The 26,526-nt window shown below is 47.6% G+C and overlaps 1 protein-coding gene across 1 annotated transcript in view; it reads left to right on the forward strand.

Annotated features, from left to right (window-relative positions):
- LOC138764119 (uncharacterized) overlaps window positions 1–24,373 on the forward strand; it is a 612,644-nt gene extending 588,271 nt beyond the window's left edge. Inside the window, exons 6-7 of the mRNA XM_069939530.1 lie at window positions 23,482–23,591; window positions 24,164–24,373. Of these exons, the coding sequence (XP_069795631.1) occupies window positions 23,482–23,591; window positions 24,164–24,335 (282 nt within the window). The 3' untranslated portion in view covers window positions 24,336–24,373. The remainder of the gene's footprint in view (window positions 1–23,481; window positions 23,592–24,163) is intronic.
- Window positions 24,374–26,526: the final 2,153 nt, after the last annotated feature.

The following is a 26,526-nucleotide window of genomic DNA, read 5'->3' on the forward strand; positions in this document are numbered from 1 at the left end:
ATTCTTTCAGAGGTTATTTCATCGAACTGAACAGTATTTTGTACGCAGGGGGGGATAAAAAAATCTCTTCTGGAGAAAGTCGTATGTAGCAAAGATATCAATAAACTAATATCCTAATTTTCTGTAATCTGCAGGCTCAGATTTTCTGCAGACTGGGTTAGCTTTGTAACTAATGAGGAAACTTTGGCAATTATTGTGGTGTATTTTTATTATAGACCTAATCCTCATGCATCAGGTTGACATCTAGAGATGGGAAAAGAGAGAAAACTAGTCATGCTGTCCACCAAGCAGGTTTATCAAGCGGACAGTTAGGAAAGGACTGACAAATAACCAACTATTTTTGCAGCATCTGGTGTCACTGTCACCTACATGGATTCCACCCACTTGCAGAAATTTCTAAATAAGGAAAACAAATTACAAGAGGAGGGGGCGATGGGGACAGTGGGAGAGGAGGGGACAGTCAGACCTTTCAGGGGAGATGAAGGCTGTTTTACAGATCAATTGTAAAATGCATACACCTGTGTAAACTGGAAGAGCACGAGCGCAGTTAGAGAGTATAAAATAGCAATGGAGAAAAAGGTGCTAAGCTAGGGCTGCATGAGAGCACATGTGTGGGGTTCATTTAAGAGTTTGATGGTTGTGGGAAGAAAATGTCTTTAAGTCTGTTGGTTTGCTCCTTCCCACTTTTGCACTTTCTCTCGATGGAAGGAGGGAGAAGAGGGTGTGACCCGGGTATGATGGGTCCTGCTTTTCCTCGGTAGCAGAACATACAAGGTGGAGAGGTTTACATGGTGTTCTGAACTACATCTGCAGCATCTTCTGATCTTAAGTAGATCAGCTCCATATCACGTTGTGTTGCACCCTGTTAGCATGCCTTCTATGGTTCACCTCTAGAATTTGTTTAGTGATGGGGGCAGGGCTAATTTTCTTTGGCTTCAAAGCAACTAGAGGTGCACTTTCTTCAGCAGACTGAAGCTGGTATTTCTCCTCATCTTCTTTTTCCAAAGATTCTTACCCTAGATTTTACAGTAAGCTGCAGTCATCTATGGTACCATCAACTTTGACATACTGGACTATGCTTATTGTGTTTTCTTGGTCTAATGTTCCCTTCTCAATATAGAATTTTAATTAAATCTTCAGAATGATCACATGGCCAATGTGCAAGAGATGGATTTACATGGTTCTTGTCAACTGAAGCCAAATTACAACACTTCACTTGAAATGTTTGCCTTAATAACAGTAAATCTGAAAATAAAACAATGACCATATAAAATTTGCAACTTTTTGAAAATGAGAGAGCTGAATTTGCAGAACAATTGACTACAAAAAATGTCAGTAAACTGCACCATGTTGAAACTACTGAGCTTCCCCAACAATGTTGTGCCCTGCATCAGATCCCAGCATCTGCAGATTTCTTGTTGACCTCCATTTTGAAAGTTTGGCATGTTGACAATTGCCATATTTTGCAATCAGTAAAATCTGAGGCCCCAGCCATTCATTCCACTTAGAAAAGTATTGACATTAAGACTCTCAAAATCAATGAACCAGAGCATGCAGTACTGTCACAGATCATTATGAATGGTGGTGGATAATTGAACAGTTGTAGGTTGTCTCACAGCTCCCAGAATCTGGTTTCAATCCTTGCCTCTGCTGCTGTCTGTGTGGAGTTTGCATGTTTCTCTTCTCCCAGTGTGGGTTTCCTCCAGATGTTCCACTTTATTTCCTTCTCCCAGGCTTGCAAATTGGCAGGTTAATTATCAAGTGTAAATGGCAAGTCAAATTTCTGCTTTAAAACTCAGAAAAACCTTGGCTATGTGATGATGCTCCATTGTGCAGTAATACCTTGCAAGATAGAAACATGCAAGATATTGTGTGCATGACAATATATTTTGTAGCAGTAGGTTTCACAAAATACATATGTTGACCTGCTGACCATTTAATCTGCTTGTCTAGACATTGAAGAATTCTTTTGCCTTTTTTGCAGAATACTCTAAACCATTGACATTATAACTTAGACAGCAATATATGTTATCTCTACTCCTTAATTTAAAATGCAATTGATAAAGTTCTGTCAATGTCGCATATAATTTTGGGACCAGTGCTTCATCACTGTTGGACACATTCGCAAATGTTTAAATGTTGACTGCCAATCCAACTAACATTTATTTGTGGAAACTAAATGAGTAAGCAAAGCTCTGTCAAGAAAACAAATCTACTTGGGGAGACACACTGGAACTGGGAAGTGGAAGGTCATCATTACTTTGCTCCCTAATGCTCTTTGTACAGTCTGTCAATAGTAGTTCTTTGTTCCCTGAGCTGACTCTCTGCCAGGCTCAATAGGCTGTTGAAAAATTGCTGCCTGCGGTATTAAGCAGAAAGTTGACATCAAGCAATTAATAGCTTACGACCAGCAGTGTGAAGCACATGGTGAGCAGAGTAGTAATGAGTGAAGCCCGATGTGTTGTAGAAAGAGTACCTCAGAGAGTCAAATGGCAATGGCAGCAGGAGCATCTCACAGAGCAGATTAAATAAACTGTTAAGGATATAATTTACTTCCATTGGCATGATATTTTAAGGCAGATTGCAAAGTCTTCTGGTTTTGCCTCATCGTGTATCTTTATTAATTTGGTTGGAGATGTATTTTAAAAAAGGGTTCAGATTGCTGCAGTGGTAAATACTGTGACTTTCGTGCCATACATCTGACTGCTTGCATCCAATATGTGAAGCTACAAAATTCAATTCCGGTTTTGGGAACTTGTAGGCAATTAGCCAAAATAATGAGCTCTTACACCTCCAGTGGTCCAGCCTGAAGCAGCCATGTTCGAAATAATCTGCAAATCTGAACCCGTTACTTTGTGAATCTCTAATAATAAAAAGAAAATACATGAACTGGAAACACGGCAGCTCAGCCAATATCTTTGCTTGGGGAAACCGCGTTAATGAATATCTGCAATTAATTTGTCCCAAGCATTGTGTGATACATTCCTTAATGGTCCACCTTTGACAGTGGTGCTCAAAGCATGACTCTCTTCAGTGATAAATTTATTTTCTGTTTGAAGCAAGTGAGTGCTATAGTTTAACAAAAGAGTGCTTGCTAAGAAGTATGTTAAGTAAGAGGCTTCAGGGTAGCACGGTTCGCATAGCAGTTAGCCGCACGCTGTTGCAGTGTCAGTGACTGGGATTCGAATGCAATGCTGTCTGTAAGGGGTCTGTACATTCTCCCCATGGGTTTCCACTGGGGGGCTCCAGTTTCCTCCCACCTTCAAAAATGTACCAGGCTTCTAGGTCAGTTGGGTGGAGTTGGGCAGCACGGGCTCGTGTGCCAAAAGGGCCTGGTACTGTGTTGTATTTCTCAATTTAATTAAAGATCAAGAGGCTGCAGACATGTCAGCTTTGGTGGGTTAGATGTGCTGTTTAATTACGTGCAGAAGACTGAACCTAACCTGACAACATTGGTGCTTGTGGGCCTTTGCTTTCTTCAAGTAAGATGAAAACTGCCTGTGTGACAAAATCCACATTTGTGATAAAGCTGAGACATCACCCTAATTTCATTTAAAACTCATAAGATGAAATAAATTGCTGCAGTCTTGTGAATTATTACATTTACTGATTACCCAGATATCCTTGAGTGCACATTGGACTTTTCTCCAGGGGCCTACTGGCAACAAAGCAGCTGTTGTTTATTGGCCTTGATCTTTTATGAGCTTTATTGAAGCAAGGAACAGCGAGCCATTTTTAAAAAAAGAAATGCTATCTTTGTGCAATTTTTTTTGTGGTTGTTGTCACAGCTTTTTGTGTTTTCTTGGGAGCAAAAGGTTAAAATGCAAGAACATCTGTGCATTAAAAAAAAATGTCCATATTGATCTAACTGTGTAGGGTGATGCATGGATGGCAGCCATCTCCCTTTCCATTGTTATCCCAGGAAAAACAAAGTCTGCTCAACCCTGTTTGTTCACTGGCATAGAAAGGCTGGCTAAGTCTGAATGTTAGAGGGCACCTGGTTAAACCTCAGTTTTATTAGTCCGTATAATAAGTAATGTAGTTTGTGGATACTGGCAAATAACTTAAACTTTGACTTGGCAATGAGATAGATATATTGGTACATGTATAGACTGTGAGCAGGACAAGGTTATGACAGGAGGTGGTATTACACCTGTTGCCTTATGTTATCTGCAGTCAGATTTGCTTCCAGATTTAGCAGCTATGTTTATCTGAAATTGCTTTGCATCAATGCAAAAAGCTGTCCCATTAAGAATACTCTGGAGAGCAGTTGGCTTATTCCTAGCTGGGGAATTGGGTTGCAATTCTGTGCACATATTTATGTGAGATTGGATTGTCTTCAAGAGCAGAGAAATCGCATTTTTATTCTGTGGTTTCTTTCAGACATGTTAGATAACAGGCCATGCATATCCTGTGGAATGTGTGAAGAGAAGAAGAAACTGTCTTGCTGGCTGTGTTTCTCGTGGTTATATCATAATTATATCGTATTGCAGTCCATTCAACAAATACCATGTACAGTTGGAATCTGATTTTCGGTTTTTGAAAACTTGTGAAACTGCTGAGAGGTTTTACTTTTAAAAAAAAACTTGGAGCTATGCAACTGCTGTTTATTCACTGTTTTCATTTGTTTATTCAATATAAATTACGATTAACTTTGGGCTTGCATGTCAAATGGGGCACTGGAAATTTAAAGGAAGTAATTTTACTGAATATGTGGAATTTGTTGCCCCAAACAGTTGTGGAGGCCAAGTCATTAGGTGTATACAAGACAAAGATTCATAGGTTCCCCAGTAGCTGGGGAAGCAAAGGTTATGGGGAGAAGGCTGGTCAGTGGGGGTGAGTAGGAAAATGGATCAGCTCATGATTGAATGGCAGGGCGGACTCGATGGGCTAATTAGTCTATTTTTACTCCTTTGTCTTCAGGTCTTATCACTGTCTCTATATCAGGCAATATACATGTGGTGAAACGCGGTACTGCAGGCATGACCTCGCTGGACTGGGCAGGCTGGCCTGCCTTCCGTACCTGTAGCTCCTCCCTAATAAAGGTTGACAGCCCTGGTCTCCTCCCTCCATACCTGCCTTGGACGTGAGGCAGCAGCACGTAGAGGCATGCTGAGATTTTCTGGTTAATAAAGCCTTTCACTACTTGCTTTGTGTCTGCGGGTACCACAGTTTATTAACCAGAATTTTATTTGCCATGGCTAAGGTGATTAGACTGGAGAAGCTGGAAACTGATCCCAAGGAACCAGAGGCCTCTGTCAAGTTTGATATGTGGTTACTTTGCTTGAAGGCCTACATGAGGCGCCACAAGATCACAGTGGACGGCGATAGATATGGTCTGCTCTTCGCCATGGTGGGCCACCGAGCGTATCAGATAATCTGTGACTGAAGGGTACCACAAGGCAATGACCCTTCTGTGACAGCAATACGGAGCCCCAAGGAGTGCCATGAATGCCTGCTACCAACTGGGTGCCTGATACCAGGGCCCTGGTGAGTTATAACCATTTACGGAGCGGAAACAGGCCATGTTGGCCTTTCAAGTCCGCACCGGTTCACTGATTTTGTGCTCCTTCTTCAGGCATTGGTGATTTTAAGTGTAGTGTATCTGAGAATTTTAACATCTATCTGTAGGTTCTCTGTACTTTGGATGTGAAATCTCATATTAAAATATTCAAAAACATTGGCTGTGTGGTTCGACAATGATTTTGTGCAGGAGCTGGGGTGAGCCTGTAGGAGTCGGGATGTGACTACAGTGGCCTTCCAGGAAGAGCTTATCCATGATCGCCTAGTCACGGGCTTCTACTCCAACTACATACAGGAGCGACTGCTGGAGAAAGGCGACCGGACCCTTCAGGAAGTCGTGAGATGGCCCAATCGCTGGAGACACCCCAAAAGAGTGCGTAGGCCTACTCAGAAGGCCATGCTGCCGCCAGGTGGGAAGAATGGGTGACGCCATCTTGGGACTCGGAGTCCCTCACTGCCGCCGCCGCTGCTGAGCACATGAGGTGCAACTAGTGCGGCCAGGGCAAACACCCGCGGAAGTACTGTCCAGTTCGTAGCGCTCAAACTGCTGGAGGAAGGGGCACTATGCAAAGGTATGCTGCTCTAAACCCCCCTCTAGCAGTGCTGCGTGTGGATCGCGACCCGCGTCACCATCTTGGGCCAACCCACTTCCAGCGTCATTTCCGGTAGCCGATGACACTGGATGATGTCACATCCAGTGTCTCTCGGACTCCGCTGCATGGATCCATGGGGGTGGCCATCTTTGCGATCTCCTGGGTGGCCATCTTGGCGACAGCTGTCCCAAAGGTGCAGCAGCAGCAACTTGGACAGTGAGCCAATGTTGGCCTTCGTCATGCTGGACACTCCAGCTGGGGTGATCAATGATGGACATTGAGGTAAATGGTCACAGCACAAGCTGCCTGATTGGCACAGGGAGCACAGAGAATTTCTTACACCCGGGCACGGCCCAACGTTATTCCCTGACCGTCCCCGGCAAAATGGAAGGTCGCTCTAGCCTCCAAATCCCTCTGCAGAAATCTGTGGGTGTTGCACTGTCACCCTAACGGCTGGGGGAGGGCATTATAGAACCCAGTAACAGCCCCTGGAGGGTGAAAATGCTGATGGCGAAGAGTTGGGAGAGGCACCGGATGGTCATCGATTACAGCCAGACCATCAACAGGTTCACCTTATTAGACGCCCACCCTCTTTCCCGCATAGCCGACATGCTGACTTAGATTACCCAGTTCAGGGTCTTCTCCACCATAGACCCCAAGACGGCATACCACCAAATTCCAATTTGCCTGGAAAACTGTCCTTGCACGGCGTTTGAGGCAAACGGCCGCCCCATCACTTCCTGTGGTCCTAATTGGCCTCATGAATGGGTGTCACTGTTCCAAAGGATGATGGATTGCATGTTAGATGACAAACTAAAAGCAACTTATCCCTATTTGGATAATGTCACCATCTGCCGCCATAATCAGGAGGAACATCACGATAACCTGCAAAGGTTCCTGGCCACTGCTAAATCTCAACTATCCCCAGTGGATCCGTAATTATGTAGACAAGGCCCAACTCCTGGTGAGAACCACCACTTTTCTGCTGTTAGTGGAGGTCCTTAAGACTTTCGAGGGCATTTAGGGCGAGATTGCCAAGGTGGCGCTGCACGCTATTGATGAATCCATCCTATACCAAGTGGAGAGTGACATCTCTGACTTTACCCTGGTTGCCATGCTGAACCAAGCAGGCAGGCCAGTGGCATTTTCCTCCTGAACCCTCCAGGGCCCTGAACTTAGGCACTCCGCCATTCAGAAGGAGGCACAGGCTGTAATGGAGGCTGTGAGTTATTGGAGGTACTATCTGGCCAGCAGGCCATTCACCCTGCTGACAGAGCAGGTCACTTTTCTGTTTAATAATAAACAGTGGGGGGAAATCAATAATGACAAGATCATGAGGTGGAGAATTGAATTGTCCACCTATAATGGAGATCTTGTATCGGCCAGGCAAGCTCAATGAGCCACCCAGTGCTCTATCCAGGGGAACCTGCACCAGAGCACAAGTAGATCGTCTCCAAGCCCTCCACGATAGCCTCTGCCACCCTGGGGTCACAAAGCTCTCCCATTTTGTGAGGACCTGTAACCTTCCCTATTCATTAGAGGAGGTCAGGGAGGTGACTTGCAATTGCTCAATCTGCGCAGAATGCAAGCCGCATTTTTACTGACCAGAGAGACCCCAGCTCCTCAAGGCCACTCGCCCCTTTGAACGTCTCAGTATTGACTTCAAGGGACCCCTCCCATCCACAAATCTGAACGTGTACTTCCTGAATATCGTGGACAAGTACTTTCATTTCCCATTCGCCATCCCCTGCCCTGACATGACCACATTCACGGTCATTAAAGCCCTCCGCGACTTCTTCACCCAGTTACGTTCAAAGTCATTGGGGGTCCTCATTTTACGAGTGAGGAGTTGCGGCAACATTTCCTTTCCAAGGGTACAGCCATGAACAGAACCACCAGCTACAACCCCTGAGGGAATGGGCAGGTTGAAAGGGAGAATGGCACGATCTGGAGGGCAATCCATTTGGTCCTCAAGTTGAAAGGGATGCCCGTCTCCTAGTGGCAAGAGGTCCGTCCAGAAGTGCTGCATGACACAGGTTCCTACTCTGCACTGCAACTCCCACCACCCCACATGAAAAATTGTTCTCCTTTCCTAGGAGGTCAGTGTTGGAAACCAATCTGCCAGTCTGGCTGATGACCACAGGGCTGCTGCTTCTCCTTAAGCATGTTAGGACCCACAAGGCAGACCCGCTGGTCAAGGAAGTGCACCTCCTGCATGCTAATCCACAGTCTGCCCTGGTATGGTATCCAGACAGATGGGACGACACTGTGTCCATCCAGGACCTGGCTTGAGCTGGGGCCTCGGCATGGGAGGTGCACCCAGTACCCATCAACAGCACCCAGTCAACCCCAGGACCACCCCGATAAGCAACAAAGTTAATGCACCACACCTACAAACAAGTTCCCCTACCTCCCCCTCGGAACAGATGCACACAGACATAGTTCAGCCATCCAACACTCAGCCTGCCAAACAAGCCATCATTCCGCAGGAACCAACTACACAGCACCAGATAAAACCATCAGATCAGCTGAATCTATGAACTGATATGGACTACACGACCAGTGCTGATGGACATTGCCTCGTTTCACCCCATTGGTCTTCATCTAAAAAAAGGGGTGAATGTGGTGGAATGCGGTACTGTAGGTATGACCTCGCTGGACTGGGCAGGCTGGCCTGCCTTCTGTACTTGCATCTCCTCCCTGTAAGATCCCTAGTAAAAGCTGATAGTCCCAGTCTCCACCCTCCATAATTGCCCTGGACTTGAGGCAGCAGCATATAGAGGGATGCTGAAGTTTTCTGGTTAATAAAAGCCTTTGACTGCTTGCTTCGAGTCTGCAGATGGTCATTGATGGTGCCACAAGTGTACGTGATCAACATCAGAATTATGAAATTCGGTGTTTTGTGGCAGCATCAGTGTGCAAACATTCGTATTATAAACCATCTTACAACATTACTATATTTAAAAACTTAAATACTGACAATAATAATGCAGGAAAAGTGAGGTAGTGTCTTTTCATTGATTATACAGGAATCTGATGGCAGCGGGGAAGAAGCTGTCCTTGTGCCACTGAGTGCTCATCTTTAGGCCCCTGTACCTTTTTCCAGATGGCAGCAGAGTGAAGAGGGCATGGCCTGGGCGGTGAGGGTCCTTGAGGATAGAGGCTGCTTTTTTAAAACACCGCCTCATGTAGGAGTCCTCGATGGAGTGAAGTCTGGGGCCTGTGATGTCGCAGGCTGTTAACAACCTTTTGGAGTTTATTCTTGTCCTGAGAGTTGGCGCCTCCATACCAGGCAATGATGCAACCAGCCAGAATGCTTTCCATGGTACACTTGTAGAAGTTTATGAGAGTCATTGGTGACCTACCGAATCTCCTCAGACACCTCACAAAGTGAGCCGCCTTCATGATTACATCAACATGGAAGCTCCAGGACAGATCCTTGGAGATGTTGACACCCAGGGATTTGAAGTTCATGACTCTCTCCACTACTGATCTTTTAATGAGGACTTGGTCATGTTCCCCTAACTTCCTTCTGAAGTTCACAATCATCTCCTTTGTTTTGGTGATGTTGAGAGCAAGGTTGTTTCGTTACACCATTCACCGAGCTGATCCATCTCCCTCCTGTACGCTTCCTCATTGCTGTCTGTGATTCTGCCAATAACTGTGGTGTCATCGGCAAACTTATAGATGCCATTGTAATTGTGCCTGGTCACAGTCATGGGTGTATAATGAGTAGAGCAGTGGGCTAAGCACGCATCCTTGGGGTGTGCCTGTATTGATAATCAGTGAAGAAGAAACATTGTTTCCAATATGTACCGACTGTGGTCTTCTCAAGGATCAAAATGCAGGGTGCGGGGAGGTGGGGGTACAGAGGCCCAGAGTTTGTAGCTTCTTGACTATACTGAGGGAATAATGGTATTGAAGACTGACCTGTAGTCTATGAAGAGCAGCAGTATGTATGAATTGCTGTTTTTGAGGTGATCCAGAGCTGAGTGGAGAGCCAGCGATATTACATCTGGTGTGGAGCAATTGCGACGATAGGTGAATTGCAGTGGATCCAAATCTTTTCTTAGGCATGTGTTAATTCTGACCATGACCAACCTCTCAAAGCATTTCATCACCGTAGAAGTTGGTGGTAGTCGTTGAGGAAGCTCACATTACTCTTGGGTACCAGGATGATTGATCCCCTTTTGAAGTTGGTGCGAATCTCTGACTGCAGCAATGAGGTTGAAAATGCCCGTGAACACTCCGGCTAGTTGGTTGGTGAAGATTTTCAGTACCCTGCCAGGTACGCCATCAGGGCCTGACACCTTGCAAGGGTTCACCCTCTTGAATGATGTTCTGATGCACGTACAATGATTCTGGGCACCTCGTTGTTTAATGTTTTCTATGTTGAAGATTAAGCAAAACCGTTGTGTGTCTTTCAGAATTTATTGATGGTTAGTAGTCCAAATGCTGGCTGTATTATCACACCAGCATTCATTGTAACAGCACCAGAATCTATTTGCCAGATGCAATTTGCAAACCCAATTAAACTGACGCACCCAGCAATTACCGGCAATGAGATATTTATTCAAGGGATGTAGATGCCTGCATCAGAAATACTACAGTAGTAAACAGCGAAAGGAGATAAAATCATAATGTACAATAATATGAAGAAGAAGTAGGGAAGTTCAAAATTATTTTAAATGTGTTTGTTAACAAATTATGCTCTGATTAAGACAAATTGCAGATCAGGACATCTCCCAATTGATCCAAGAGCTACATAAGTTTGTTGTTTTTTTTCCCCCACAAATCCAGTAATACAATTTACCAATCTGCTCTGAAGCAGTGTTGTACTTCATCATCTTGTTATTGCCTGCAATAAGAAATGAGGTAACACGACGGCATAGCAGGCAGTGCTGCTTATATACAGCTCCAGCAGAATGGGTTAAATCCTGAAGTCTGGCACTGTCTGTGTGAAGTTTGCATGCTCTCCGTGTGATCACATGAGTTTTCTTGGGTTTTCTACAACCAAACATTTGCTGGTAATTGGATACAGTCAATTATCTCTTGTGAACGTGAGTGGCAGGAGTTTGGGGGCTGGCGGGAGAGAAGAGGGTATGGGTCAATTATCTCTGATTGGAACATTCTGGGAGTCAGCATGGACTTATTGGGGTGATTAACCTCGTTCAATGCACAAGAAAATGAGAACAATTTTCAATGTGCTCTTGATATCTTTCAACGATGATTTCTGTGCACCACAGATCTGATTTCAGAAGCCTTTAATACTTTTCTGAAGCTTTCTTCCTTGTTCACATGAGAAAAGGTTCTGCAAGTCCCTCTGCTTCGCATTTCAAGTTTCAACCTTCCCACTGCTAATTACAATTTAATTATGAGTGAAACACTAAAGTTTGCAGATGCTGTAATTGTCGTAAAAACACAGAAATATTGGAGGAACTTGCTGTGTATTCACCTGTGATAGTACAGATCTATCACCAATGTATATAGTGTAAATAGTTACAGTATCTAGACTGTGCTTACAGCGATTGGCTGAGAGCTTAGCCACGCCTACTCTCTGGGCCTTGAAGGGTTGTGTCCCTAGCCAGGTAGGATCATTCTGGACTGGTCGTCCACCTGTGAAGAGCTCCTGTCTTTTGCTAATAAAAGCCTTGGTTTGGATCAACAAGTCTTTGATTCTTTCGACGAGCTCTACAATTTTATTAGCAAAAAGGAAAAAAATTTTTTTGAAAGGGATGGAGCGCTTGGCTCGGCCAGAAAAACTTGATATCGACCCACAGTCAGCTACAGCCTTCAAAGCCTTTAAGTTCTGGCTGCTGAACTTTGAAAACTTCCTAAGGCTCATTGAGGTGGAGGAGGCTAACCAGCGTCTAACAGCATTGCTGTCTATGGTGTCCTTAAGAGTCTACGAGAACATCCAGGATGAGACCACTTACACCGCAGCCATAAAGGTACTGAACGAACTGTATGATCAACCGGTGAACAGAGTTCATGCCCGGCTCGTGCTTGTGTCGAGGAAGCAACAGCCCGGCGAGTCCAGCAGGGCATATTTACAAGTAGTCAAGGCGTTGGGCAAGGACTGTAACTGTGGACAAAACTGCTGCCGAGATCACAACGATCTCATCCGGGATGCCTATGTGGGCGGGCTCCGATCGAACGAAGTGAGGCTGTGCTTGCTCGAGCAAGGGGTAGAAAAACTAGAGGACGTGGCCCGGATTGCAATCACAATGGAGGATGTAGCCTTAAAGTCAAACGAGTTCTCTAGGGACTGGACCCCTCGTTCTGATGTGAGTAGAGTGCCCTTCTACCCTACCACCCCCCGAGATACTGACGGCCTGTTGGCTGCTGCTACACTGCCCCCTGTGAACCCAAAATGTTATTTCTGCGGGAGGGACAAGCACAGCAGGTCCCTGTGCCCAGCAAGAAAAGCCAGGTGCCAGAAATGGCTTAAAAACAGCCACTTTGCTGCAGTCTGTAGGTCTAAAATGGCCGCCAGCAAACGCAGGGCCTCGTGTGAAGCCCAACCGCCACTATCCCATTCAAACTCTTCTTCCCCAGAGCTCTCGTCCAATGAGAGCGAGGGCTCCCCTGCATGGCAACGCCTGATCTCACGGAGACGCCGAACCTGGAAGGGGCAGCCCACCCTAGCAACCATGATGTTGGCCCGCCTCTCACCCCCATGTGGAACACTCGACCCGGCCTCGGTCCCGACTGTAGAGCCTGCTACTGCCACGACCACCCCTGGGGCCGACGCGGCTGGGGCCGACGCCGCTGCTGCCACCGCCACAGCCACCCCCGGGGCCGACGCTGCCCGCTCCCTGTCTGCCGCTGCCTACGCCGCAGCTGATGTGGCCACCACAACCGACTGGGGACCCGCCGCGGTGAACCAGGTACTCACCTTAGCGTCCATCGCTGACCGCCGCGACCGACTATCTTCCCACTACCAACTGCGAGCAACTACAAACCCCACTACTTACCTTTCATCCGCCGACGTCGCCACAACAGCACTTCCGGGAGGTCCTCCAACCTGCTCCTCCAGCGCTGACTGCATCTATGACATCATCCTGTTGCGTGACATCATCCTGTTGCATGACGTCATCACGCGGAACTCCCCTGTCAACTGGATCAGTGGCTGCTTCTATAACACTAAACCAGCAATGCTCTCATCCCCTCACTAAAGCAATGGAACTGATTAAAGTGCATGGACACTACACTAATTGCTTATTTGACTGGGTCAACTGACAGTTTTATCTGGCCAGATCTGGCCCTCTGTTGGGGACTTGACATTATCTCCACTACCCAGAGGATCTCATTAGCGACAAGGTCGCACTCGACTGGGATAAAGGGGTATTGCATCACCACGCTGGAAGTACAGGGCGTAACGGTCACCCACTTCAAATTATTCATCCTTCCCCAATTGTGCGTCCCAGTGTTGCTGGGATTAGACTTTCAATGTCAGTTCCAAACGGTGACCCTACACTTTGGGGGACCCCATGCCACCCTATCGGTCTGCCATCGCCCCACCCCCGAAGCACCCAAGCAACCCTCCCCCGGGGCCAATCCTGCGGCCTTTCCACACTCCGGATTGCCCTGCCAGCACTCTTCGCAAACCTCACCCCTGGCTGGAAGCCTGTGGCCACCAAAAGTTGGCAATATAGTTACGAAAACAGGCAATTCATTAGGAGTGAGGTACGTAGATTGCTGGATGGTGGTCGACTATAGCCAGACCAATTAACCGCTTCACGGTCCTGGATGCGTACCCCCTGCCACGCATCACGGATGTGGTGAACCAGATCGCCCAATACCGCATATTCTCCACCATTGACCTATGTTCGGCCTACCACCAGCTCCCGATCCGCTGTGAGGACCGACCATTCACAGCCTTCGAAGCGAATGGGCGGCTGTATCAATTTCTCAGGGTACCATTCAGGGTCACAAATGGTGTCGCGGTCTTCCAGCGGGAAATGGACCGGATGGTGGACCAGAACGGGATAACCGCTACCTTCCCGTATCTGGACAATATCACCATCTGCGGCCACGACACGCAGGACCACGACGCCAACCTAGACAAATTTCTTCAAACTGCCCGTCGGCTGAACCTGACTTACAATTTGGACAAGTGTGTCTTCCGGACCACACGACTAGTGATTCTAGGTTGCGTGGTGGAGAAGAGGATAGTCATGCCAGATTCTGACCGCATGCGTCCCCTAATGGACTTCCCCCCCCCCCCCCCAACCATACCCAGAAAGTTCTCAAACACTGCCTGGGTCTTTTCTCATATTACGCCCAATGGGTTCCACACTACGCCGACAAGGCGCGTTCTCTTATCAAGACCACCTCCTTTCCCCTCTCGACCGAAGCCAGAGCAGCTTTCGATTGAATCAAATCCGACATCGCCGCTGCGACACTGCACGCGATCGATGAGTCTGTCCCGTTTCAAGTCGAGAGCGATGCATCCGACCACCCAGGCAGCCACCTTGAACCAGGCCGGTCGACCTGTAGCCTTCTTCTCCAGAACCCTCCAGGTCCAGAGAGTAGACACTCCTCGATCGAGAAGGAGGCCCAGGCCATAGTTGAAGCGGTGCGTCGTTGGAGACATTACCTCGCTGGGAGGCGCTTTACACTGTTGACTAATCAACGCGCGGTCTCCTTCATGTTCAGCAACACCCAGCGTGGTAAGATAAAAAACGACAAAATCGCCAGATGGAGAATCAAACACTCCACCTTTAACTATGACATCTTGTATTGGCCTGGTAAGCTCAACGACCCGCCTGACGCGCTCTCCAGGGGGACGTGCGCCAGCATACAGATGGACAGACTATAGAAATTCCATGAGGCGCTCTGTCATCCAGGGGTCACTAGGTTTGCCCACTTTGTAAAGGCATGCAACCTACCCTACATAGTCGAGGAGATCCGCTCCATGACCCGAGCCTGTTCGGTGTGCGCTGAATGCAAGCCCCACTTTTTCCATCCGGATAACTCCCATGTTATCAAAGCCACCCGCCCCTTCGAGCGTCTTAGCGTAGACTTTAAGGGGCCCCTACCGTCGACCAACCGTAATAACTACATCCTTACGGCCATCGACGAGTACTCCCGCTTCCCATTCGCTGTGCCCTGCCCAAACACCACTGCCACCTCAGTGATACAGGCCCTTCACAGTATTTTCGCCATTTTCGGGTACCCCAATTCCATCCACAGTGATAGGGGGTCCTCATTCATGAGCGCAGAGCTGCAACAGTACCTTCTGGAGTGTAGTATCGCTTCAAGCAGGACCACCAGCTATAACCCACGCAGTAAAGGCCAGGTTGAGAGGTAGAATGCCACCATATGGAGAGCGGTTACATTGGGTCTCCGGTCTAAAGGTCTCCCCACCTCTCACTGGCAGGTGGTTCTCACTAATGCCTTACACTCCATCCACTCCCTCCTATGTACTGCGACAAATGCCACCCCCCCCACGAAAGGATGTTCCTTTTCCCGAGGAAATCCAAATCAGGAATCACTGTACCAGCATGGCTCACCGTCCCTGGCCCCGTCCTTTTGCGACGCCACGTCCAGCACTCAAAGAACGACCCCTTGGTCAACCGAGTGAGGGGATGAGAGCATTGCTGGGCGGGAGGACACTGTTTCGGTGCGGGACCTAGCTCAGGACGTGGTAGACCCAGCAAACCCCCCAACCCAACCTTCCCCAACTCTTTATTCCCCAGGCCCCGTGCCGCAACAGAAGGACCAACAGCACCCCAATGACCCGGGCCACCCTGCCGATAACACGACTGGGGAATTGAGTTAAGGAGCGGTTGCACCCGACGAGCCCGCTGGCGACACCACTCCAGCGACCCCAATCCCGGCACCACGGCGGTCACGCCAGATGGTCAGACCCCCTGACCGCTACAGTCCTTAACCTACCCCTTCCTTTCATTCTCTCCCTCATTTTTTTTGTTTTTTTTTCCAGGGTCAGTTCTCCAAGAAGGGGTGAATGTGATAGTACAGATCTATCACCAATGTATATAGTTACAGTATCTAGACTGTGCTTACAGCGATTGGCTAAGAGCTTAGCCATGCCTACTCTCTGGGCCTTGAAGGGTTGTGTCCCTAGGCAGGTCGGATCATTCGGGACTGGTCGGCCACCTGTGAAGAGCTCCTGTCTTTTGCTAATAAAAGCCTTGGTTTGGATCAACAAGTCTTTGCTTCTTTCGACGAGCTCTACATCACCCTAAAGAATAGTCTCACATCATAGGAAGAGTGATCACACTTTATTCTGTTCAAGATGGCATCTAACTGAACACATACTGAATGTAAGCTATTGCATGATGTCTTGCAGACATGCACATTCCCTTAACAGAACTCAGCAGGTCTCACAGCATCCTCTGGATGTAAGGATATATAACTGACTTTTCGATCGTGAACACTTCAAGGTACACTCATTCACAGCTGCCAATCTCCAAACTTTTTTTTTACTTCCAACTCTGTTCCTTTCTTCTCTATTGTCCCCTTCTGCCACCTTTAATCTCCTTTATCCAGTGTAAAATTGAACTTGGTTTTGATGTGCCACGCATCACAGAAAAAAAATATAAAATGAATCATTCTTCCACTTGCTCTGAAAATGGAGAATTTGGAATGTGAAAGGATTTTTTTTCTTTCAATGCATTGGATCAGAATGATGTTCATAAGTGACTAGTAGCAAGGTTTGCAAAATTAAACTTGCCATGCAATGTCATCTTCAGAAAGGCAATACCTTTTTTAAAGAAAATAACTTAAACATACAGCAGCATTTTGGATTTGCTGAAATTTTGGAACTGTGGCAGCACACCACTAGGCAGGCGAACCGGCCCCACTTGTAATCCATGCGGCAGGGCAGACGGCCAAAATGGCGCAGTTGGGGGTTTCCCCTTCCCAGCACAGGGCTCAGAAGCCCGCACTGGGGGACCACGTGATGGCCGGGTGACGTCAGCACCCCGAAGTGTAGTTCTCAGCCAGATCCGGGCTGGGAGTACAAGTCCAGCTCAGCAGCCTGCAATAAATCAGTTCTGCTCACTGAGCTCAACTTGTCTGGTTGTGTGTTCTTTCAGTAGCAGTGTAGCTGCCGCTACAATTGGTGATGCCGACTGGTTCAAGCGTCTTTGAACCCATCATGAGCGAACCTGCGATCAGTGCTATAGCCGTCAAGCTGTCTGAATTCTGGGTTCAGGAGCCGGAGACCTGGTTCAGCCACGCGGAGGCTCAGTTACACCTCCGCCAGATTTCATCCGACACGACCAAATTCTACCATGTGATCGCTGCCCTAGACCAGGCCACTGCCAAACACGTGCTGCATCTCGTTCACCACCCACCAACCAAAGACAAATACGAGACCATCAAGCGAATGCTCACCGGATCCCTCGGACTATCCATACACCAGTGTGCTGCTTGGATGCTGCACCTCGATGCCCTGGGGGGACAGATCTCCAATAGAGCTGATGGACAAGATGCTCGCGCTCATGGGTGATCACACCAACTGCCCACTCTTCGAGCACATTTTCCTCGACCATCTGCCCGAAGACATCCGGCCGTTACTGGCCCAAGAGAGCTTTACCGACTCGAGGAAGGTCGCTCAGAATGCCTAAGAGTTATGGCTCGAGCGATTCCTGGAGGGCTCAGCGGTCCAGCAGGTCACGAGGCATGGGCATGACCAAGCCAAGCCCACCTCTAGCACTGCGGTAAAGCATCTGGCCCCTGCAGGGGCTACAAAGAACAAAACCAGGGGCGCGGCATCCACTCCAGGCCTCTGCTTCTACCACCAATGTTTGGGAACCAAGGCTCAGAAGTGTCGTCAGCCCTACTCGTTCCAGGGAAATGAGCAGGCCGGCCGCTGCTAATGGCTGTGGTGGCTGGCCAAGGACACAGCCTCCTTTACCTGCGGGACTCAGTCAACGGCCAGTGGTTCCTTATCGACACTGGGGCCAAGATCAACATCATCTCAGCCACGGCCATCGAGTGCAGGAACCGACCTCGAGGACCTCCCCTCCGTGTGGCCAAAGCATCAGAGATCCGGACATATGGAGACTAGACAGTCCACTTCCAGATTGGCCGATGAAAGTTCCCGTGGAGGTTCACCATCTTGTCCCTTCCGACCACCATCCTGGGTGCTGACTTCCTTCTCGCCCACGGGCTTCTGGTGGACATTCTGGGTAGGCGCCTGGTGGACGCCTGTACTTTCCAGACTGTACACCTCGACGCCTCCCGACAGAACAGCCTCAGATGGCCATGATCAGCACGCCCAGAGACGAGTTCCAGCGAATCCTGGACGAGTTTCCAACCCTCCTCAAGTCACAGTTCTCTGCTGCCTCGCCGTGCCACGGGGTGTTCCACCACATCTGCACCCAGGGCACACTGGTTCACGCCAAGGCATGCCGGCTCCCGTCTGACAAGCTCCAGCTGGCAAAGGAGGAGTTTTCGCATCTGTTGGAGCTGGGGATCATTCGGCGGTCCGACAGCCCGTGGGCCTCGCCGCTCCACCTGGTCCCGAAAGGCTCCATACAGAGACCATCAACAGCTCAACGAGGCGACAGTTCCTGACCGTTACCCCATCCTTCACATCCGGGACTTTACGGCCAACCTGCATGGTGCGAGGGTTTTCTCCAAGGTTGACCTAGTGCGCTGGTATCATCAAACCCTGGTGCACCCTGAGGACATACCCAAGTCGGCCATCATCTCCCCTTCGGCTTGTTTGAATTCCTTTGCGTGCCATTCAGGCTCAAGAACGCCACTCAGACCTTCCAGTGCCTCATGGACTCAATGGGCAGGGACCTGGATTTCGTCTTATTTTACTTAGACGACATCCTTGTTGCCAACAGGGATTGGGCGCAATACAAGACCCACCTTCGCACCCTCTTCTCCCGGCTGGCTGACTTTGGCCTCACCTTCAACCTATCCAAGTGCCAGTTTGGGAAAGAATCCATGAAGTTCCTGGGCCATACCATCACGGCCGAGGGAGCCATGCCAATCGCTACGAAGGTCGCCGCTATCAAAGAGTTCCCACGTCCGGACAATCTCAAGCGGGTGGAGGAGTTTGCGGGTATGGTCAACTTCTACAACCGATTCATCCTAGGAGCTGTGCGCATCATGCAGCTGCTATTCGTTCTCAATGCAGCCAAGTATTAAACATTCACCTGGACCCCAGAGGCCTGCAATGCATTCAAGGACACCACGCGAAGGCTACCATGCTCGCTCACCCGCACATCGACCTGCATATGACGCTCTCCGTCGATGCCACAGCCATCGGCGCTGTCCTGGAGCAGCAGGTGAACGGACAATGGAAGTTGCTGGCATTCTTCAGCCGGCTTCTCCACCCACCAGAGCGCAAGTATAGCGCTTTTGACCGTGAGTTACTGGGAATGTACCTGGCAGTGCAGCATTTCCGCTATTTCATGGAGGGGAGGACTTTTACCATCTTCACTGACCACAAACCTCTCGCCCAGGCACTCGCGATGGCGAAGGACCCCTGGTCAGCCCGCCAGCAGCAACACCTCTCCTTCATGTCGGAGTTTACCACCAACGTTCGGCACAAGATGGGGAAGGACAAAGTGGTCACTGATGCACTCTCACAACAGGCCATCTGTGCACTGACACCCGGCCTTGACTTCGACCAGCTAGCCCTGGACCAGAAGTCCAGCAAGGAGATACGAGCCTACAGGACTGCCATCATGGGCCTGTGGTTCCGAGACCTCACGACTCCAAGCGGCGGAAGCACTGTCCTGTGCGATGTCTCCATGGGCACCCTGCGGCCAGTGGTTCCCCAGCAGTGGTGCAGGCAAGTCTTCCATCACATCTATGACCGTTCGCACCCATCCATCAGGTCCACGGTCCGGATGGTGGCAGAGCGGTTCATCTGGCACAGGTTGTGGAAGCAGATCGCAGGCTGGGCCAGAACATGTACCCATTGCCAAATGTCCAAGGTACACAGGCACACCAGGGCACCCGTGTAAGAGTTCGAGCACGTCCGGGGAACAGTTCAGCCACATTCACATGGACATAGTTGGGCCCTTGTTTGCCGGGGCAACCGTTACCTGTTCACGGTGGGGGACTGCACCACTCGTTGGCCCGAGGTGATCCAGATGCCGGATGCCTCCACGGACTCCTGCTCCCGAGCTCTGTTGCACGGTTGGGTCGCTCGGTTCGGCATCCGAATCACCTCACCAGTGATCGGGGCACCCAGTTCACCTCTGCGCTCTGGGCTCAGCTCGCCAACAGGTCGGGGATTGAGCTACACCGCACCACGGCCTATCACCCGCAGGCCAATGGGCTGGTCGAGCATCTGCACCGCCACCTTAAGTCGGCACTTATGGCCCGCCTCACCGGTCCCGAATGGGAGGACGAACTTCCTTGGGTGCTCCTGGGCATCCGCTCCATGCCCAAGAAGGATCTGCAGGTGTCATCAGCTGAGCTAGTCTACGGCGCACCACTGCCACTTCCTGGTGAGTTCATCAATGCGCCTCACAATCCCCAGCGGTCGCCGCACGAGCTGCTTCCCCACTCCGGGCCCGCTTGGACTCCTTCGCACCCCCACCCCGCCCAGACACGGCACACAGCCATCTCACATCCCCAGCGAGCTGCTTTCCGCAGAGTACGTTTTTATTCATCAGGGCCCACCTGCGGCACCTCTGCAGAGACCTTACAAGGGGCCGTACAAGGTTGTGCAGCATTCAGAGTCTACATTCACGCTGGACATCGGCGGCAGGTAGGATCTATTTACCGTAGACCGGCTGAAACCAGTGCACCTCGATGCCACCGAACCAGTGATTGTGGTCCAGCCCAAGAAGTGAGGCCGCCCAGCTAAAAAGGACATTGGCGCCGGTTCTGGGGGGGGGGGGGGGGGGCGGGCTGTGTGGCGGCACACCACTAGGCAGGCGAACTGGCCCCGCTTGTGATTCATGCGGCGGGGCTGCTGGCCAAAATGGCATCGTTGAGGATTTCCCCTTCTCAGCACAGGGCTCAGAAGCCTGTGCTGGGGGACCACGTGACACCCGGGTGACATCCGCACCCTCCAGCGCGGTTCTCAGCCAGGTCAGGGCTGGGAGAACAAGTCCAGCCCAGCAGCCTGCAATAAATGTGCCCACTGAGTTCAACCTGTCTGGTTGTGTGTTCTTTCTGTAGCAGGTGTAGCTGCCGCTACAAAACACTCAATTAACAATCAAATACATTATTTTTCGAAGCGTATTTTCAGTTTTTGTGAATTGCTGATAATCACGTACAAGAATCCCAGATTTTTTCTTTTAATGGCTTTGAATATGTCAATCTCACCAGGTGGCACGATTAGATTGATCACAGAAATGTCAAAATGGGAAAAAAAGTGCTAGAAATGATGTTTCCAGCAGCACGTTACCAAACCATGAAAATAGAATTTTTTTTCATAAGTAACTCTGATCTTTTAAAATCAACATCTCTGAGATGAAATTGTTCTTTGCCTCCACTACAAATGGGGCATATAAACCAGTTTCCCATTTTATACGCTGATCAACTTTCATTTTTCATTGTTAATTATGAAAGAGTCTCCCTCATGGCTTTGAAACCAGTATTCCTCACTCGGAATGACTGTTGGGGGAAGATTTTCAACAAGCTGCTCTGTTTTATTTCATCTCAGAATCTGACTTCTGTGAATCTTTCCTCAAAGCGTTCTGGCAGATGCAAAATTTTGCAACTAAGGCAAAGTGTGAACAGCAAGCAAACCTTGAAATGTGGCTTAAATAACTGTTCCAAAAGTTACTCAGCAATTGCCCTTTTGGAAAACCTTTACATTTTCCTAAATGAACCTGATGTGTGATGGAAGTGTATCTTTGATTTATGAAGGAAATATAGGGGATACATTGGATATACAGCTATTAGGGAAGCAGCAACCAACATTATATTTCCATCTTCCTCTCCTGCGTTACAATTTCTTGCATATTAATTCGAGACTTGCCCATCCGCCGGTATTTGGAGACGTATATTTGACTGCAGAAATCAGATAAAGCCTGATCTTTTGACCTTTTTGCTTTTGTGACATCTTGATTGTCCAGAACTGAATGCTCTGCTTTTCAGAACATATACTAAAAATAATCCAGGCCAAATTCAAATGGAAGCAACAGTATTTTGAAAAAGTTAAACAGTTGTCATGTGACTCTTCCAATGTTTAACAAGCTAACAATTTGAAAAGGATAATTTTTCCATGTTTACTGCGGTCAACCAGTTTACCTATCTCGGCTGCACCATTTCATCAGATGCAAGGATCGACAATGAGATAGACAACAGACTCGCCAAGGCAAATAGCGCCTTTGGAAGACTACACAAAAGAGTCTGGAAAAACAACCAACTGAAAAACCTCACAAAGATAAGCGTATACAGAGCCGTTGTCATACCCACACTCCTGTTCGGCTCCGAATCATGGGTCCTCTACCGGCATCACCTACGGCTCCTAGAACGCTTCCACCAGCGTTGTCTCCGCTCCATCCTCAACATCCATTGGAGCGCTTACATCCCTAACGTCGAAGTACTCGAGATGGCAGAGGTCGACAGCATCGAGTCCACGCTGCTGAAGATCCAGCTGCGCTGGATGGGTCACGTCTCCAGAATGGAGGACCATCGCCTTCCCAAGATCGTGTTATATGGCGAGCTCTCCACTGGCCACCGTGACAGAGGTGCACCAAAGAAAAGGTACAAGGACTGCCTAAAGAAATCTCTTGGTGCCTGCCACATTGACCACCGCCAGTGGGCTGATATCGCCTCAAACCGTGCATCTTGGCGCCTCACAGTTTGGCGGGCAGCAACCTCCTTTGAAGAAGACCGCAGAGCCTACCTCACTGACAAAAGGCAAAGGAGGAAAAACCCAACACCCAACCCACCAATTTTCCCCTGCAACCGCTGCAATCGTGTCTGCCTGTCCCGCATCGGACTTGTCAGCCACAAACGAGCCTGCAGCTGACGTGGACTTTTTACCCCCTCCATAAATCTTCGTCCGCGAAGCCAAGCAAAAGAAGACTGCAGCTGAGCATCAGAAAGCACGTATAGATTGAAATAATTACATTTATATTGAATAATGCCTTTACTGCAGGATAACTTATCAAAGCTAAGGTTTAATTGCAGAAGAAGTAATCTATGAGAGAATTTCAAAAACTTTCAGATCCATCCATCAGTATCTGACAATAATTTCTACTTATTTCCAATATTCTTTCTAGGAAATAACAAAAATATGAGAATTAAGGAAATATTGTGTTTTTGTTTGTATAACTGTCACGACAAAGCACAATCAAAATAAATTGGGATGTGCTCTACAGAGGTAGTCTCAGCTTCTGGAGTCGTCGGGGAATATACGTGATATTTTCTCTCATTTTATTTCTTTTAAATTTGCAAACAGAATCCCTTTTCCCAAGATTGGATAAATGATCCAAAAAATAAAACAGTAAATCTGCGAAATGGATCAACCATCAAGATTCTCCCTGAGAGGAAGAAAATGGAGCTGTTAAGGTGTGTTTTGTGTTCCTGTTTGCTCATCGACCCAGCTTGAGGACATCAGTTACTTACCATTATGTGGGATGAGTTTATTGTCCGATATAATTTGTTTTGTGTAACTTATTACATTAGTTTGACGCTGCAATTCTTTAACAAGAAGTTGTGGGATAACATTCCTCAACCTTTTCTTAAACTGCTGACGTTAAAGTCTTTCTAAATTTATCCTAAATTTTCCAATTTCCACTTGCATAGTAAATTGAAGGGTAATCCTTTATTGAACACCTGCTCACATCATCAATCTCTGTTTCTCGTTCAACCGTGGTTAGTCATGTTGAAAGTTACAATATTATATAATAATAGATGACCACCATACATTTTTTGTTTAACCCCCTATTTTAATCCCTTTGATCCATGTCAGCTTCATTTTAAATCTGTTTCTTGCTCCAAACAAGGTTTTGTATATTGTTTTGTCTCTTACAAAAAGCCACAAAATCTTTTCCCGAGAGAAATGTCTAGAGGATGGCATATTTAAACCATTTGTACTTTGTCAAATGCGACATCTTAGCAGATGCTTATTTTTTTTTCAGACCATCAGCTACATTAAGCAGCATTTCAATTCAGCCTGAAGCAAGATCTGTCTTCTTTTGGCTGCTTTTAATGGATGCCTCAATTACAGTCACATTCAGACAAGCTCCCGAGAGAAACTTAAAATTGCTGAAAATGTACACACCCGGAGTTTCTCTAACAAAAGGGCTTTGAAGGGAATCTTTTACTGAATAAAACTGTTCTTTGTTTTCTCCTGCATTGTGAGCTGCTTTTGTATATCACTGCTGTTTTTACCACTGCTGGCTGTTTTCTCCAGTTCGCTGCTGAATGTGAAGGAATGACTTTAATTTAGAAATTATTCCAGTAAAACATAATGTGGTTGTGAAGCATTAATGATACTAGACTGAAAGTCCAAGAGCAAGATTAATAATCCAGAGATCAGCAGTTCTAATTCCACTACAATGGTTTGAACACTCAAATCCACTTTCAAAGAAGCAGGAGAGAGAGAGTTAAAAACACTGGCATCATGAAACCCGACAATGGAAGTTCAATTCTTGACCTTGATCATGTGTGACACGGGTAATTGACTCTCAATTACTTTCCCAAGGGCAATTAGGTCAATAACTGCAGTCCTAGTAAGTGATCCACATTTCAAGAATTTAAAGAAATGTAAGAAAAATAAATACCTTGAAATTGAATTTCATCCTATTTTGTCATGGCCCGATCAGATCCCTTCCATATTAGAAATGACACTTGGGATGAGTTATATACAGAATAATACATGAAAATGGCACTAGTAAAACACAAAAGTCTGCAGACACCAGGATTGAAGTAAAAGCACAAAGCTGGAGAAACTCAGCAGTTCAAACAGTGTCCTTTATATGGCAAGGATAAAGAAACATAACCAACGTTTCAGGCTTGAGGCCTTCATCAGGGTATTCTGGGCTCAAGTCTGAAACGTTGGTTAGGTATCTTTGTTCTTGTTATATAAAGGACATTGTTAGACCTGCTGAGTTTCTCCAGCATTGTGTTTTTACCCTGAAAATAGCCCTTATAACCACCTAACCACTTACAGCACAGAACAGGCCAGTTCGGCCCTTCTAGTCCATGCCGTAACAAATCCCCACCTTCCTAGTCCACTGACCAGCACCCAGTCCATACCCCTCCAGTCCTCTCCTATCCATGTAACTATCCAGTCTTTCCTTAAGTGTAACCAATGATCCCGCCTCGACCACGTCTGTCGGAAGCTCATTCCACATCCCCACCACCCTTTGCGTAAAGAAATTTCCCCTCATGTTCCCCTTATAATTTTCCCCCTTCAATCTTAAACCATGCCCTCTAGTTTGAATCTCCCCCACTCTTAATTGAAAAAGCCTATCCACGTTTACTCTGTCTGTCCCTTTTAAAATCTTAAACACCCCTATCAAGTCCCCTCTCAATCTTCTACGCTCCCGAGAAAAAAGCCCCAGTCTGCACAACCTTTCCTTGTAACTCAAACCTTGAAATCCTGTCAACATTCTCGTGAACCTTCTCTGCACTCTCTCTATTTTGTTTATATCTTTCCTATAATTTGGTGACCAAAACTATACACAGTACTCCATATTTGGCCTCACCAATGCCTTGTACAATTTCATCATAACCTCCCTACTCTTGAATTCAATACTCCGATTTATGAAGGCCAACATTCCAAATGCCTTCTTCACCACACCATCTACCTGAGTATCAGCCTTGAGGGTACTATTTACCACAACTCCTAAATCCCCTTGTTGCTCCGCACATCTCAATAGCCTACCATTTAATGCATATGACCTATTTAGATTTGCCTTTCCAAAATGTAACACCTCACACTTATCCGTATTAAATTCCATCAGCCATTTCTCAGCCCACACCTCAAGCCTTCCTAAATCACCTTTTAATCTATGGTAATCTTCCTCACTGTCCACAACACCACCAATCTTTGTATCATCTGCAAACTTGCTTATCCAATTCTCCACCCCTGCTTCCAGATCGTTAATATATATAACAAACAATAGTGGACCGAGGACCGATCCTCCAATTGGACAAACAATTTTCTACCACTACTCTCTGACACTTCCCATCCAACCATTGCTGAATCCATTTCACTACCTCCTCATTTATACCTAATGCCTCCACATTTTTTCCTAACCTCCTGTGGAGAACTTTGTCAAAAGCTTTACTAAAGTCTAAATAGACAACATCCACAGCTTTCCCTTCATCAACCTTTTTTGTAACCCCCTCGAGAAACTCAATAAGGTTTGTCAAGCATGATCTACCCCTGACAAAACCATGCTGATTACTCCCTAGCAATCCCTGTACCTCCAAATATTTGTAAATACCATCCCTCAGAACACTTTCCATCAACTTGCCCACCACAGACGTCAGA

The sequence above is a fragment of the Narcine bancroftii genome, chromosome 5 (assembly GCF_036971445.1).
Source record: "Narcine bancroftii isolate sNarBan1 chromosome 5, sNarBan1.hap1, whole genome shotgun sequence".
In the NCBI taxonomy this organism is placed as follows: domain Eukaryota; kingdom Metazoa; phylum Chordata; class Chondrichthyes; order Torpediniformes; family Narcinidae; genus Narcine; species Narcine bancroftii.